Source organism: Mus caroli, unplaced genomic scaffold, assembly GCF_978045245.1.
Source record: "Mus caroli unplaced genomic scaffold, Mus_caroli_1 scaffold_3, whole genome shotgun sequence".
Classification (NCBI taxonomy): domain Eukaryota; kingdom Metazoa; phylum Chordata; class Mammalia; order Rodentia; family Muridae; genus Mus; species Mus caroli.
Window position 1 is genome coordinate 152,183,774 of NW_028227258.1, and position 16,628 is coordinate 152,200,401.

General features: G+C 45.9%; 1 protein-coding gene and 1 long non-coding RNA gene across 2 annotated transcripts in view; one reads left to right on the plus strand and one right to left on the minus strand.

Annotated features, from left to right (window-relative positions):
- Zbtb10 (zinc finger and BTB domain containing 10) overlaps window positions 1-13,537 on the minus strand; it is a 36,675-nt gene extending 23,138 nt beyond the window's left edge. The window contains exon 1 of the mRNA XM_021159033.3: window positions 12,524-13,537. Coding sequence (XP_021014692.1) covers window positions 12,524-13,474 — 951 coding nt within the window. The 5' untranslated portion in view covers window positions 13,475-13,537. The remainder of the gene's footprint in view (window positions 1-12,523) is intronic.
- A 736-nt stretch (window positions 13,538-14,273) lies between these two features.
- Window positions 14,274-16,420, plus strand: LOC147005680 (uncharacterized). Its single transcript, XR_015046645.1, has 3 exons — window positions 14,274-14,728; window positions 15,858-15,956; window positions 16,315-16,420. It is a non-coding gene; the product is annotated as an uncharacterized LOC147005680 (long non-coding RNA).
- The last annotated feature ends 208 nt before the right edge of the window (window positions 16,421-16,628 follow it).

Consider the following 16,628-nt stretch of genomic DNA (forward strand, 5'->3'; position numbering starts at 1 on the left):
GACAGCCAGGGCTACACAGAGAAACCCTGTCTGGAAACCACCACCACCACCACCACCACCCCAAAAAAGAAATTATCATTTACTTGAGATCAAATCAGTCTGCTTTATCAGCCAGGAAAGCAGATGCCTTAAATACCAAAGTAAGTAGGCCTATCACCTTATCTAACACTATTAGAAAGGTGAATTTTAAGTTCAGGCAAACACTATAATAGAATGGTTCGGATAAGTGATGTTAATTAAATCTAAACTAGTGGAAACTTCTTTCCACTATGAGCGTATCCAGTTATTTTTCTAGTCAACTTTCAAAATGCCTTCTCTTTATGATCACAAATACTATCTCATCTATAAGGTGATTAAAAATTCCTGAATTCAAGAGGCTTTAATGTATATAAATTTTGCTTTTCATTGGGTTTGCAAGTATCCATTCTAATTCTATTTAGCATCCCTTTAAATAAGGTTCCTATATACCAATTAAGCTACCATGTAGTTCAAAGTTGTAATCATACTACTGGTGAAGCTGAGAGGGAGAGTCCAAAGCCATCCTCAACTACACAGTGTGTTTGAGACCAGCCTAAAGGTGGCGTGGGGGGGGGGGAGGGTATGCCCTCTGGGTTCAATCCCCAGCACTGCAAGAAAAAACATATAACACTAAGACATGGCTGGAGAAATGACTTAATGGTTAAGATCATTAGCTGCCCTTACAGAGGAGTGGGTTCAGTTCAATTCCCAGCAGAACATGTTTGGCTCACAACCATCTGTTAACTCCATTTCCAGAGAATCTAGCACCATCTTTTGGTTGCAAAGCAACTACACCCCCACCCCAAATAATAAAATTAATCTTCAAGATTTACATGCTATAAAAACTAGAGTATGATGTAATTTCAGAACGTGTCCTTTGGCAACTCACTCTTCCCTGAAGCTTTGAGTGGTAGTAATATTATTAAAATTCGTTCTAATTACTAACTTGTCTTCATTAGTAACTAGACAGGCAAATCCTGCAGAGTTTTTTTATATCCCCACCATCTTCATACTGCTTTCCCAGTATTTCTGCACTCTTTCCCATTGTTAACAGTCAAGTAAGAAAACCAGCAGCAGCACAAACTGTTGGTATTCTAGTACTCACTGGTGCTTCAGCACTATGGAGCAGGATGGAGCACCTGCGAACCTGTAGTAGAAGGAACTGCTCCAGACTGAAGAATGGGAAATACAGTACAAATCTAGTTGCACTATGCCTTTGGCAGTCTCATCTCCCACTAATCTTAGTGGAGATTAAGTCTCATGAAGCCATTCTGCTGTAGCAAACATCCCAAGCCCATCCTATTATACAGAATGCTCCATGCTCTACAGTAGCCATTTTCCTCTACTAAAATGGCTCAATGATCTTCAAATACTCTAGAAGAATAAAGTAGGTGAAACAAACCTATTCATTAGTGCCTTAACTTTTTGCTTTGAAAAAAGTGAGGCTTCAAAAATGAGGGGATAGCTGGAGCATGCATGGTAGACTAAAGCCTTTAATCCCAGCACTGAGGCAGAGCAGAGGCAGTGTCAATTCTGGGAGGGGATGCTTTTGCTTCACTAAGCCTCTCCCCTTCCCTTCTCTCTCCTCTCCCTGGCAAAGAATATGCATGAGACCTACCCCAGTTCTAAGAGGCTATTTTTTAAAACATAAATCTGATATATAAGCCATGTTACAAAATTTCAAACTACTTAGCAAAAGACTTACATAAAAATGACAATTCTAAAAGTGTCCATAATAAAGTTCTATCTTTCTATGAAGAGAGCCAATCACACTGAGCTGATGAAACAGGGTTTCTCTGTGTAGCCCTGGCTGTCCTGGAACTCACTTTGTAGACCAAGCTGGCCTTGAACTCAGAAATCCGCCTGCCTCTGTCTCCAGGGTGCTGGGCTGAAACCTGGGTCCTTTTAAAACCATCTGAATACGGTACCTTGCTCTTCACAGACAGTTGGAAGCATGAAAGACAACTTTTCTTGTGGTGCAGACCTAGCTTTAAACATTGCTATGCATGCTGCTGTATACCTGCTAACAAGCAGGTTCATTTGTTTGGTTCTCAGTTCTACCTAGTAGATATTGCAGAAAAAAAAGGGAAGATCCCTTGGAAGAAGGAATCTGATAAAATATGGCAGCACTTCTATGAAGTCTGTGGGGGGTAGTGAATTAGCATTTCAAAATAAACAACTACCTAAAGTTTAAATAACAAGCAGTATGATCAGGAGCCCTATGATCAGACTTTGGAAAGCCAAGGCAGGAAGTTCATTTTGTAGGCCAGGCTGGAATATACAATTGAGCCAATCTGTAAGTGTGGGGAAGGTGAACCTGGGTCCCCCTCCTCCTCTAATAGCAGCAAATGTCCCCAAGCATCCTGAGCTCTGCCAGCTTGGTAAAGGGCTTTCTTAGTAGCTGTTGTACACAGCTTATCCTTCAGTGAGTTGTGAGAAAGGAGTCACTCTGTGAAAGCAAGCGGTGGGTGGTGGTCTACAGTGGTAATAAAACAATGGTGGTTACGTAGTATTTCATTTGTATAATATGGGTGTGTTGTGGCTAGGCTTCTGTAATTTCTAAAGCGATTTCAAGTAATTTTTTAAAATAAGGACATTTTATGTGACAAATGCAACATAATTACATAATTTGGTGGGACCACTTCAGAAAATGTAGGATCTAATGATGTAGCTTTAAGATGGTTGCAATAATTAGATAATCAGCTCCTAATGTGGGTTTTACCTTCCCTTTTTGGATGGGAAGTCTCACCATGAATTCCTATAGTTCTAGTCCCAGGGTATTCAACACCCTCTCTTTCTGGCCTCCTTGGGTACCAGGTATACATGTTGTTCATATACTACATGCAGGCAAAACATGTATACACATAAGATAAATATTTTTTAAAGAAAAAAATCTTCAAAATAATGTCAATAAGTACTAGAGAGCTGGCTCAGAAGTTAAGAGCACTGACTGCTCTTCCAGAGGTCCTTAAGTTCAAATCCCAGCAACAACATGGTGACTCACAACAATCTGTAATGGGATTTAATGTCCTTTTCTGGTGTGTTTGAAAACACCTATAGTGTACCCAGATACATAAAATGAAATAAATCTTAAAAAAAAAAAGTCATGAATATATCTTCTCTCCCAAAAGATTTTTTTTTTTGCAAAACAACTAAGTAGACACAGCAAATAAAAAGACATTATTTGCTGAATCCAGTAAATTAAGAAATTCCTTTAATCAAATCTTTGTATTGGAGTAAAAAATGTTAAATGATTCAGGTCTATGCTATCTAATAGCTGGTGCCCATTCCAATTTCCCTGTGGGGACAGAGATGCTTTGAAGATAAGAAATTAATATGGCAGGAGGCTGCACATTTTAAACAAATGAGATACCATTTTAAAAAGCTAACCAGGATGCTCTGTAGCATTCTTAAAAGTCTAGATTCATAAGAGAACTGCAAGGTGTAACCCAGTGTTCATAAAGCACAAATAAACAAAACATTTCCCACACGTAACCCCCCCCCCCCGTGTCCTTCAGATTTCTAAACCAGCAGCACTTCCATTCCTAGTGACACATGTCTGTAATCCCAGCACCTAGGATATGAACAGGAGAATAACAAGGTCCAGGCCATTCTGAGCTATAGACAGAAGGACCACAATAAATTAAATGAATAGAGCTGAGCTGAAGACAAAGGCTTTAATGGTGGCAGTGACTGGAGGATCTCAAGTTCAAGCCTTGTTGGTTTTGGTTTTTCTGTGCAGCTCTGGCTGTCCTGGAACTCACAAAAATAAGCCTGCCTCTGCCTAAGTGCTGGGACTAAAGGCATATGCCACTATGCCTGACTTTAAATGAAAAGGTAATGAGCTGGGATGTTTACCTATGATAACCCTAGGCTCAAATCCTAGTGCCACACAAGTAAATAAAAGCTTATCTTTCAAAAAGGGCAAGAACTGCTGTTATGTATGCCTTATGGAACTTTTAATTATAAGTGTGAGAGAAAGAGACAACTAGAGAGAGAGACAGTGTGTGTGTGTGTGTGTGTGTGTAGGTCCAGGCCTAACAAAAGATACATTGGATTGGTTGACAGACTGAAGAAAGAACTATGGCAGCAATGTGAAGAGGAATCAATACCAGAGAATGGAGACAAATGCTGTGACCAGCTGGGAACTACTGTTAATAGTTCTAGCATAGTAGCTTAGTTGGTAGAGTGCTTGTCTGGCATGCACAAAGTCCTGTGTCCTGTGCTTCATCCACAGCACTGCATGAAACCAGGTATATGCACCTGCAGCCCAATCACTGGGGTTATGGAGACACAAAGACCATTAGTTTAAAATCATTCAGTGAAGAGTGATTGGAGTTCAGGGGCTGGAGAGCGTTCAGAGGTGAAGAGCGTTTGCTGCTCTTGCAGAGAATAGGTTGAGCTCCTGGTATCCATGTCATGTCTCACAGGAGACTCTCTTGTGGACTCAGCTAATATGAGATCTGCACGTGGTATATATACAGAGCGACTTTCAGGCCAGCCAGGCTTTACTGTTCCATGGTGGCTTATTTACAGAGAGGGAGAGTGTGATGTAATGTATTAGAGGAAGCAAAGGCCTCGAGACTAGGGAGGCGATGAAGGAGCCATGAGACCTGGGAGAGATGTCAGGTTACTATCTTTCACCTTTCTACCTTGGAGAGCTTCACTCCAACCTGTAAACCACTAGGCAAGTCCCACTTGAGTGAAGGAGTAAAGCTAACCTTAGTTGGAAGTGATACAAACTTGACCATAGCTTATCAACCCATTAACAATAGAAAAATACTTAGTGTAAAAGATTGTTTTCCTTTCTTGCTCAGAATTTTGTCTATGATAATCAGCAGAAAAGACATTTTCACAAATATCAGTATATGAACCTAAAGCACATAAAAATTATTGCTTTGTTTCAATAACTCACTAGGAACAGTATATTGAGAGAAAATAATTTCCGCTTCCAAATTTAAAAATAAAATTCGATTTCTAGAATGTGAAGACAAACAAGGTCATAGCAAATATAATCACAATCTTCTACTGGTGCTAACACATTTAACTGTCCATTAAAAAAAGATTCAGTTCTCCTCTGCAGTCTATCATCTCTATTATAGTGCCTTGTGTGCTGATGCTATTCTCTTTTGTGGCTCAAACACCATCCCCAGAAATTCTACTTCCTTTAAGGCAGGGTCTGACTACATAGCCCTAGCTGGCCTGGAATCCACTATGTAGACCAACATGAAGATGGGCCTACTTCTGTCTGCCTATGTGGTAGAGGATTCAAGTATTACAATACCACAGCCACCATAAATTCTAATTCTTTTTGGGAATGAGGAGCTGAGTTCCAAGTGATTCTAATCCTTGGTTTTGCATACATGAGAGAAACAGACAGACAGACAGACAGAGACAGAGAGTGTGTGTGTATGTGTGTGAGTGTGTGTATGTAAAACCCTAGCTGTTCTGGAACTTACTCTGTAGGCCACGCTGGCCTCAAACTCAAGAGATTCCCCTGCCTCTGCCTCTTAAGTGCAGGAATTAAAGGCCTGTCCTGCCATCACCACCTGGCCTCTAGTATAGATATTTTTTTTTTAAGTTCATAAATATTTTATTTTATTTTTAGAATTAATTTTTAATTAGGTATTTTCCTCATTTACATTTCCAATGCTATCCCAAAAGTCCCCCCTACCTACCCACCCCCACTCCCCTACCCACCCACTCCCACTTTTTGGCCCTGGCGTTCCCCTGTACTGGGGCATATAAAGTTTGCAAGTCCAATGGGCCTCTCTTTCCAGTGATGGCCGACTAGGCCATCTTTCGATACATATGCAGCTAGTCAAGAGCTCTGGGGTACTGGTTAGTTCATAATGTTCCACCTATAGGGTTGCAGATCCCTTTAGCTCCTTGGGTACTTTCTCTAGCTCCTCCATTGGGGGCCCTATAGATCTTTTTTGTTGTTGTTGTTTTTCGAGACAGGGTTTCTCTGTATAGCCCTGGCTGTCCTGGAACTCAGAAATCTGCCTGCCTCTGTCTCCCAAGTGCTGGGATTAAAGGCCTGCACCACCACTGCCCGGCTAGTATAGATCTTTATTACAAGCTTTCTCCTCAAATTATAAACCCACATATGCAGTATGCTGGTACTTCTAAATAGGAACACATAGACATTTGATTCTCTTACTTAAAATCATGTTGTTAGCCATTTGTGTCCATACACACACATGCTGTAAGGCACACATGCTCCTGCACTCATACATACCAAGTATGTATACATAGATCACAACAAAAAAAGACTTTCTTTCTAAGTTGTTAAAAACTAGCCAAAAAAGCAAGAGTATACCAGCTAACCTTTGGGACTTCCTGTTTCCAAAGCAAGGGCTGGTGGCAGACCTGCCTCACCTTTCTCTTCTCCACCTGACATCAACGTATTCCAACTAGTAATTTCAATCACATCACTGGGTTGAATTCATGTTTAATTTCTGGAAAGGTTAACTAAGCTTACAATAATAATAATTTGGGTGTACGTTGTAGGCTTAGCAGACTGCACAGAGTTGACAGAATGAGTGATTTGGGCTCTGAGAATTTCACAATTGGGTAGAAAGTGGTCTGAACCAAGCTACAGTGGTAATCACTATAATTAAAGCAATTTTAAAATCTTTCTGGGCCAAATGGCCAAATTCTGAATGAGATAATTCTTGAAATTGACTCTGAGGATACTTTAAAAAACTACAGAGATCTCCAGCACCAAACAAGTGTCTTACTTTCCAATGGAGGGTCCTCTCTTATAAGAATCTTAGATTCCTCCCAGGGAGGATGTAGGTCAGTGGCACTTGACTAGCTAGCATGCACAGAACCCTAGGATCAAAATGCCTCCCGCAAACAACACAGTTCTTCCCCAAGCCTACAGATACATATCTGTAGACCCAGCAATAGAGGCATAATTTGAAGTAAAAGTCCCAGAGATCCCCAAGCTGGTTAAGAGTGCTTATCACACAAATCTGACAGCTGGGCTAGTGAGATGGCTCAGCGGTTAAGAGTGCCTAAGGTCCTGAGTTCAAGTCCCAGAAACCACATGGTGGCTCACAACTATCTGTAATGAGATCTGACTCCCTCTTCTGGAGTGTCTGAAGACAGCTACAGTGTACTTATATATAATAAATAAACAAATATTTAATAAATAAATAAATCTGACAGCTAATGGTGCCTTGGCAGCCCACAACTTACAGAGTAACATCCACCAAGCTGCCCTCCAGCCTATACACACACGCATCTTAAAATAATCATAAGAGTTTGAGGTCATGAGAAACCATGCTTCAAAAACAATAAAACCCCAAGCCCCACCACCAAAGCCAAAGCCCCATTTCTCCTTGGGGGCGGTCCCTAACAACTAAGGCCTAACTAAAAAGACAGGCTCTGAATCCAAGTGCACAGACAGACTTGGACTTCCAATTACCAGGGAGCAGAGAGGCAGGACATGACCAGAGGTTTAGGCTCCAAGAAGGCTGCGAAACCTTGCAAAAACCTAGCTCCCAAAAAGAAAAATGTTAAGAAAGTACTCAAGTTTTGTTGTTTGATTTTGGTCACCACCAAAACAAAGTAAGAGGAGGAGGAGGAGGAGAGGGAGGAAGAAGAGAAGGGAAAAAAAGGACTTATATAAAGAATAAGAAACAAGTCCTGGGCAAAGAACATGTCTGTAGTTCCAGCAACTCAGGAGACTGAACCAGGACACTCACAAGTGTCAAGGCCTACCAGGGCTTGCAGGCTAAGAGTTCCAGACCAGACTAGGCAATGCCTGATAAGATCCTGTCTTAATTGGGGGCAAGGGAGGCTGGGTGGTGGAGGCGGCACACAACCTTTAATTCCAGCACCATGAAGCAGAGGAGGACCAGTCAGGGCTACACAAAGAAGCCATGCCTCTGTGTAAAAAGGGGGGTGTGGGGCACTAAAGACACAGTTCAACAGTAAAGCTTGCACCAGCGGGCAAGAGGCCTTAGCTTTTCAATTCCCTTACCTGACCTCCCAAGAAAATGAGAAATAAAAGTAAACTTTAATAATATACTAATAACAACATATTAACTCAAAAAACCAACACATGCTTTTAGCCCCAGGAACTCCTAAGGCAGAGATAGAGGTCAGTAGATCTCTGGAGTTCAAGGCCAGGCTCATCTACAAAGTGAGTTTCAGACTAGCCAGGGCTATATGAAGAGATCCTGTCTCAAAACACTAATGAGCAAGAACGCCCAGCATTGCACAAGCTTGAAGTCCCATCCATCACTTACAAGACCAGGGTACTGGGTCTTCTGTTGGATACTGAGCCAGGCTATGAAGCAAAGTAAAATACTGTCTTTAAAAGCAGCACAACAGCTGGGCATGGTGGCACCTGGGAGGCAGAGGCAGGTGGATTTCTGAGTTCCAGGCCAGCCAGGGCTACACAAAGAAACCCTGTCTCGAAAAACCAATAACAAAATAATAATAATAATAATAATAATAATAATAATAATAGCAGCAGCACAGCAGAGACTGAAGCGATGACCATGCAGCGCTTGCTGCTCTCAGTCTGAGCACCCACATCAGGTGACTGATTCACAAGCCCAGGAACTAAGTTCCCCAGCAGATCCCATGCCTCTGACTTCCTCAGGCACCTGCAACCCAAGTGTACAGACCCACTATACACAACACACACATAATAAAAAGGGAAATTAAACATTTATGACATCACAAAAGGTCTTTTAATTAAAAAAAGGAGGCTTTCAGGAGCAGATCAGCGGCAGAGTGATTGCCTAGCATAAATGAGACCTTAAATGTGATCCTTACCTCTAGAAAAACTGAAATGAGAGCTGGATGTGTTAACACACACCTTTAATCCCAGCATGCAGGGAGGTCAGGCTGGTATACACAATTCCAGGACAGCCAGGGCTACATAGAGAAATCCTAGGGGCTAGGGGGAAGGAAGGAAGGAAGGAAGGAAGGAAGGAAGGAAGGAAGGAAGGAAGGAAAAAAATTAAGAAAGCACACTGGTGTGCAGTCGTTATTCCTATGGATAGTCTTAGAACTATCCATATGAACTGGAGGTAGAGGCAAGGTGATCATGAATTCAAACTCAGTCTGCCCCAAAGTGAGGCCCTGTCTCAAAGGAAAGAGAAAAGTGTGAGGAAAGGAGAGAGTAAATCCCTTCCAGCCTACAGAGTCTCATTACATAGCCCTATTGGCTGCTCTATATCTGAGCTCCTGATGCCTTTAGTTCTAGACAGCACTGGGATTAAGAGAATGTTGACACCATGCCCAGGTCAAACCCAACCCTTCCTGAGTTTCAGAACTCACATACACTATTTTATTTGTACACTGTCTCTCAGGTAAATACCTCAAGATGACCTTCATATTTTCACTTCCCAGCACTGGGGCTACAGGCATGAGCTTTATATGTATGAACACACACACACACACACACACACACACGCATCACATTTGTGCCTGCTGGATGCCCTGGCAACTGGAATAATGGATGGCTATGAGCTACCATGTGATGACAACCAGGCCTCACCTTGTGACGAGCACGCACAAGCACTCGTAACCACCGAGCCCTCTCTTCAGCAGCTTCCACCTCATTTTTCAAATGAGGAAGCTAACAATGCAGGGCACTATGAAACTGAATTACATTGATAGTGAGAAAAACTCAAAATGCCCAGGCTTATGGGCCTCAGTCTTGGAAAGTGTGAATGGGGACATAATCTGCTCTCCATTCAAGAGTAATACCATTACAAAGTGGCTTCAAAATGGATGACGCAAAGACAGTCTGAGGTCAGACCATGCTACCCAAGATCCTGTTGTACTAAGATAAAACTGTAAACGCTGACACTTATGAAGGAGGGACCAGGAAATAAATGTTGGGCGTGGAGTGCTGCTCAGCAGTGAGCTTGGGCCTATCCAGGGTAAGGTACCAGATCAGCTACCCAACACTAGTTAGACCCTCAGTGGGGCGGGGCGTGGTGGGCATGCCTGGAGTCCAAACACTGACAAGTAGGTAAGAGGGTCACAGCAGGCATGAGGTCAACCAGGGCTATGAGACACTGTCTTAACGCTTGTCTAAGAGTAAGCTATAATAAAATAAGCATGATACAAACTAATGGTTAGAGGACCAGGACCCAAGAATGTTCTTACAGAATGTTACACTGCCTCCTAAAGGTAACCAAAGGCTACAGGGCAACAACAACCACACAACCCCCAACCCCCACCCCATCAAATCCTGCTAGGAACCTGTCACGGTTAACAAGGGAAAGAGACTTTCCAGGTGTTTCTTGGAAGAATAAGCTAGTCGCCAAACAAAGGTTAGTCACAAATGAAGATAAATGGTAAAGTGGTGACACCTAAAATCAATCAAGGAAACCAATACATAAGTTTAAGGAGTTAACACAAGTCTTAAAAAGTGGGATGGCTCTTCCTTCACACCATGTCATCAGGGAATGGAAAGGGTAGTTCAGAGTCAAGTTGAGAAAAGGTTTTCCCCTAGAATTGAACTCTGGAGACCTAGGTACATGCCTGCAGGATATACCCATTTACTAGGGTGGACCATAACATTATCCACCTAATCCCCTAGGTACATGCCTGCAGGATATACCCATTTACTAGGGTGGACCATAACATTATCCACCTAATCCCCTCTCTGAGTTATGGATCACTGAGCAGCTAATTTTTAGTCCCACTCATGTTTGCCTACAGAACAGAATATCCTAAATACTAGATTAAAAAACCCATTCCAATTAAAAGAAAATCTAAAATACTTACATACCAATACTTGGAAAATTCAGCCTTCCATTTTCACAAGCCACAGCTTCTATCATCTTACTAAATACTTCCAGGTATTTATTACTTAACTCTTAAAGACTGAAATGCCTAACCCTTTAATGACTGAAATGCTTCTTCTATAAAAGGCAAACAAATGTACTTTCCTGGATAATGTAAATGAGTCTGATACACCTAACCAAGTGTCAGGTTTATCAAATCTCCAGGACAAACTGCAAAGGTAGTGATGCAGGAAACTGAGATCAGAACCTGCATTTGCTCAAAACTCACTCCTTTTCAAACCCCATCACAGAAGTCTTTATAGGCACTGGCCTCAGGCTGTCACAGGGTTTAAGGCAAGTTACTAAATGGGCTGGGCTTTACATCTTAAAAGTAAGTGACCTTCAGAAGGTGTGGTAGCACACCTTTAATCCCAGCACTCCAGAGGCAGGCAGATCTGTGAGTTTGAAACCAGCCTGGTCTATATACTTAAGAGTTCCAAGGGGGCCAGAGACCCTGGAGAGGAGAGAAAGAAGGGGGGGGGGGATGGGGACGGATAGGGGAGAGACCTAAGATTTAGGAAAATTTGTGCAAGTAAGAAACTCAACCCAAACAAGCTCCATTTCCCTGCCTTCTGGGGGAAAAAAGAAAACCAAACAAACAAAATAACCCCATGCTTTTAAAACTAAAGCCTCTCTAAGCTGGGTTACTTGTGTGACTAATAAACTATAGTGTAAGTGTGCTGAGCAGCAGGATGGCTCCCATAAACACCATGGTGAGGTACTAATACCTGAGTGTCGGTCAGCAACACAAAAGAATCAATTCCACCCACCACCACAGGTTGTCTGAGTCATAAAAAGGAAGACTGACCAACAGCTATTTGACTTGAAAAGGGCTATCAAAATGGTCAGGCTCCTGTAAAAAAAAAGGGGGGGGGAATTAAAGCTTATAGGTAGGCTTGTTCTGTAACTAGGTTTTCCAGGGAGCAAATTAAGCCCAAATCACTTCACATTAAACATTGCCAGAGCTAAGATTAACACCCTTCATATAAGCTATTCACGACCATGTTTTTGAAAAGGATAATACACTCAGAAGAGACATATCAGTAAGTAATTAGCTAAAGTGTACAATGATTATACCAAACAAGTTTAACAGTGACGGACATCGTAAAATTATTTACGCTACTGAACTAACTTCCTGTACATTTGCATACGCCTCTCATATTTCACATTATCTCGACCTGACACGAGTGAGTTTCAGAGTGGACAGCCAGTAGCCCCGAAGCTTAAGGAAACTGTTTAATCCATTCTTCAGGCTATTTCTAGTACTTTAGTGTCCACGAACACAAGAAAGGACAGTTCTAAAATCTCCGCTGACTTAAAAAAAAATTCTTTTTGACCCAAAGTCAATCAAAGGTTAAAATCTCCAACCTCTCCCAGCCTCTCTCTCGGATTCAATCTCACAGGCAAACCCTAAGTCGAGAAAGATAAACCCAGCGATATCATTAGAAAACTGTCCTTCTACCCCTCCTCCCCCAATAAATCCACAACTTTGGAAAACTTTGTTTCCAGGCTTTCTAACCCCCTACGCAAAAGCTCTCGCGAACCTCTCTCGATCGGGACGAAGTGAGTCTTCCCCCGGAGGATCTTAATTTTCCCCCTTCTTTGCTTTAGTTTTAGTCTTCCCCACTGATAAACCTTTCCCAAAAGATGTGGTCGAAAAGCAAGGGCAGGATCTACGGTACCTGGGCGTTGGCTTCGTGGAGTTTGTGTTCGGTGGAGACGTGGTGCCTCAGGAGCAGGGTTTTCTTGTAGTTGCGGGTCCCTCGCGAAAGCTCATCATGCCCCACCTGGGGAAGGTCCACGCCGCCTCCATCCTCGGGGGTCTTTTGGCACCATCCGCAAAACATAAGGCCGGTATCCTTGGAGTACCGCAGCCAAGGGAAGTCCTTGAGCCAAGAGGTCTGGAAGGAGCACTGGAGCTTCTGCAAGAGGGACTTGGGCCTCGCGAGCGGGAAGTGCTGGACAGTCTCTCCTTCGCCAGCTCCCACACCGCTGCCCTCCGCTTCGTCCCCACCATCGCCGCCCGACCGCCTGCTGCTGCTGCAGCTGCCGCCTTCCGCCCCACTGCCATCGCCCGGGCTCGCCCCCTCCTCCTCGGTGCTGTAGCTCAGGGACGCCCCGTCCTGCATCCACTCCTTCCCCTCCAGCGCGTCCAGCTCCGGATCCACGGCCGCCGGCCCTCGCCCATTGAAATGCCTGAGGGGCCACGCCGAGGTCTCCGGGCGGCCGCGGCTGCTGCCATTGTTGCCGAGACCCCCGCCGCCTCCCCCGCGGAAGGCCAGAGTCCGACGGTTCCTTTCCGCTAGCAGGGGGCCCCCCGCGCCGCCGCCCAGCAAGGAGGGGCCGCCCGTGTCCTGAGGGAGCAGCAGCAACTCCTTGACGTCCTCGGCGGCGGCCGCGCCGGCGGCGGCCTCCGAGTCCTGGGGCTCCAGGCCCTCCAATTCCATTTCCTCGTCGGCCCCGCGCCCATTCGGCTGCTGCGGCGCGGGCGGCGCGGGCAGTCGCGGCTGCGGCTGCGGAGGCCAAGAAGAGGCCTCCCCGCCAGCGTTATTGTTCGTGGGGCCGCCGCCGCCGGTGACCAACCCGCCTCCTCGGAACGCCAGCGTCCTGCGGTTCATCTCACTGAACGACATGGCGCGCGCCGCGGTCACCGCCGCCGCCGCCGCCGCCGCCCGGTGCCTCGGCTCGCGCCCGGGCTCCGGCCGCGTCCCGCGCGCTCGCCGCGGCTCCCCCAACGCTTCGCCCCCGCCCCCGCCCCCGCCCCCGGCGCTGCGCTGCGCCGCTCTGCGCTGCGCTCCCGCCGGCCCGGCCTCACCCTCCCGCCGGCTCGCGCTCGCTCCCGGGCCGCCGCACGCGTCTACTGCCGCCGCCGTCCCAGCCGCGTCCTCTCCACCCGCGCCCCGCCGCGCTCCGGGCAGCGTCCCGCGCGGAGCGGTGGGCGGGCAGCGGAGCGGCGAGCCGGGCGCGTGCGGCCTTCGAAGTTGAGGAGGAGTGCGGGCGCCCCTCCGCTGCCCCGCTTCAGCGCTGCGCGCACACACCGGCCCGCCAACAGATCTCCGTCCTCGGGGAGAGTCGTGCCGCCGCCGCCGGCTGCCGAGGCGCGGACGCGAGAGGCGCGCTAAGCCGCCAGGCTCCGCCACATAGCGAGCCGACAATAAAGCCGGCGGAGCGTTTCCGTCCGACCAGGCCCTGGCGGAGGTCGAATGGCAAATGAACAACGGACCGTGCGCCCACAATGCACCGGGGTAGCAGTAACCGCTGGAGGGGGAGAGGGTGGGGGCCGGCCGGGGGAGGGGGCGGGCTGGGCCGGGCTGGGCTGGGCCGGGGGCGCCCGGGGACCGGGAAAGGGGCCGGCCGCTCGGGCCCGCGGGCGGGGGTGCGGCCACGGGAAGGAAGCGGGCGGGGCACGGGCTGGGGTCTCGGGGCGGGGCCGGCTCGGCCAGGACAAACAGCTGGCGGGTGTCAGGGGCCGGCTCGCCGCGGCGCGCCCGTGCGCACGGTCCCCGGCTCTCGCCACGACTTCACCTGGGACTCCAGGAGTAAGTGCGGTGGGAGCGCGCCCGGCCCTGTCATCTGCCGGGGGGCGGGGGGCCGTGCCCGAGGAAGTGAACTTATTTTGTTCCTGCACAAAAGACTGGACCAGGCGGTGCCTCCCTCGCGAGGACACCTCCTTGGGCTCCTTGTGTACGCCGGGCAGCACCTCTGGCCCCGGGCGACGATCGTTTCGCAGAAAATGCACCGCCCCGAGTGTCTTATTGCTGTGATGAAATGGAAATTTAAATAAAAGGTCGAACACGTGCGTTCAGTGGGAAGTATTGACATGGGTGTTACATCACCAGCAGCCAATCAGATATCTCCAGTCGTGTTTATACTTCTACAACCACCTTGTGAGTATTACAGTATGTCATAGCGTTATAAATATTAGGCAGGGTTTTCCCCATGAACGGGGAGGAGTCTGCTGCTGCGGGCGCCGCGTGCGGCCGCGAAGGGAGTGCAGCTCCGAAGACAGGGTGTGCAGATGAGAATTAATTTTTAGGATTTTGAGAAAAGCTCTTGGCATCGCGTATGGAATTTAGAGTGATTACATCGGTCTAAGCTGGAAATGAACCTCCCTAAGTTATATTAGCTTAGTTTTTTGTTTTTGTTTTTCAGAAAGAGGCCTTGCCAATTAAGGACCCTTAAACTCACCCTCCCCATTAACTATGCTCTATTTGGAAAACATTAGCACGTTTACACTCATTAATTCACAAAGTGAGGTCGATTTATCTGTTATTTATTGGGAGCGATTTTTGAAACAGGGTCAAGGCCAGCCTAGTCTACATTTTAGGTCAGCCAGGGATACACACAAAGATCCTGCCTCAGTATCTCAGGTTCTGGAATTACAGGTGTGAACCACCGTGTTGCACAAGCTTAATTTAAAAATTCGTATGTTTGAGCCTATGTCAGGCTTTTCTTTCCTGTTTCCCCCCCCCCCCCCCCCCCGCCTTTCTTAATTTTCTCTTTTTAAAGACTATGTAGCCCTAGCTGTCCTGGAACTCACTAGGCAAGAGTGGCTTTGAACCCACAGACATCCACCCACCTGAAGCTTCCCTTTTGGGGTGGGAGTAGAGTGGAGAGAGCAGTTGATAAATGGTGGTCTCTCATCTTTCAAGTTTTAAAATTTGGATTGATGGCTGTTGTTTCTGAGGACTCAGAGTTGAGTTCCCAGAGCCTGTGTATGGCGGCTGCCTGTGTAAGTGTAAGGAGGTTCAGAGCCTTTAATAGCAGCAACAGGGGATTTGCTCAGGTACCAGGCACACATGGTGCACAGACAGACATACGTACAGGAACAACACCCATACACACAAGTTTTTAAAGCACATTTTCTCAGTGTTATAATTTAATATTTGCTAACACTTTTTTTTTTTTGAGACAGCATTATTATGTAGCCTACTGGCCTTGAACTCGTTCTTCTCCAGCCTGGTTCTGTCACCATGCCTGGCTTACCTCAATGGAACTTTTGATTTGTTTATACAGGTCTCACTCTATACCCCTGGTTGTCCTAGAAAGCACTGTATAGATGAGGCTACCTGTAATTCACAGCAATCCTGCCTTAGTCCAGGACTAGGATTAAAGGTGAGAGCCCCCATGCCCAGTTTCCTTAACACTTCTGATTGATCTAAGCACAAGATGAATGTTGAGCTGTGTTGATTTAGATTTTTCAAAGCCACTTTGACTTAATTCGCCTGTATATGAAATAAAATTGATGAATTCTAAAGTGAGTTTGAGTTTACTTGTGTAAACTTGTCACCTATGACAACATAATTTCCGTGAGCTGACTGAAGGGACTGCCATGCCACCAAAGGCTTTGACTTGGGGTGTCTTCCTATCATCTACCCTTACTGCCACCTGCCATCAGGTGCCATAGGCCTTGTACTTGGATAAAGGCCCTCAGACTGACTCTGTTGGTGAATTCTGGTTGGTGATTTTTCAGACAGTTCTGTGCTGTACACCTTGGAGGAAGAAGGAAAACCTGCCTGCTGTGGCTGCTGTAGTATGGAAAAGTGTGACAATGACATGCTTGGTTTTCAATGTTTTTTTTTTAAGACTCTAAGCATTTTGCAAATAAATACATTATATTTTAACCACCCCAGCCTCTTTTCCTTAAAAAAAAAAAGTGGTTACTGACATCAATCAATCATAAGATTAAGATTGAGAAATGTCATTGTTATTTATTCATATCATCTGCTTTATTAAAAAACTAATAAACTTGCCTTGTATCCCTAATTAATGTAGAATAGGAACTAT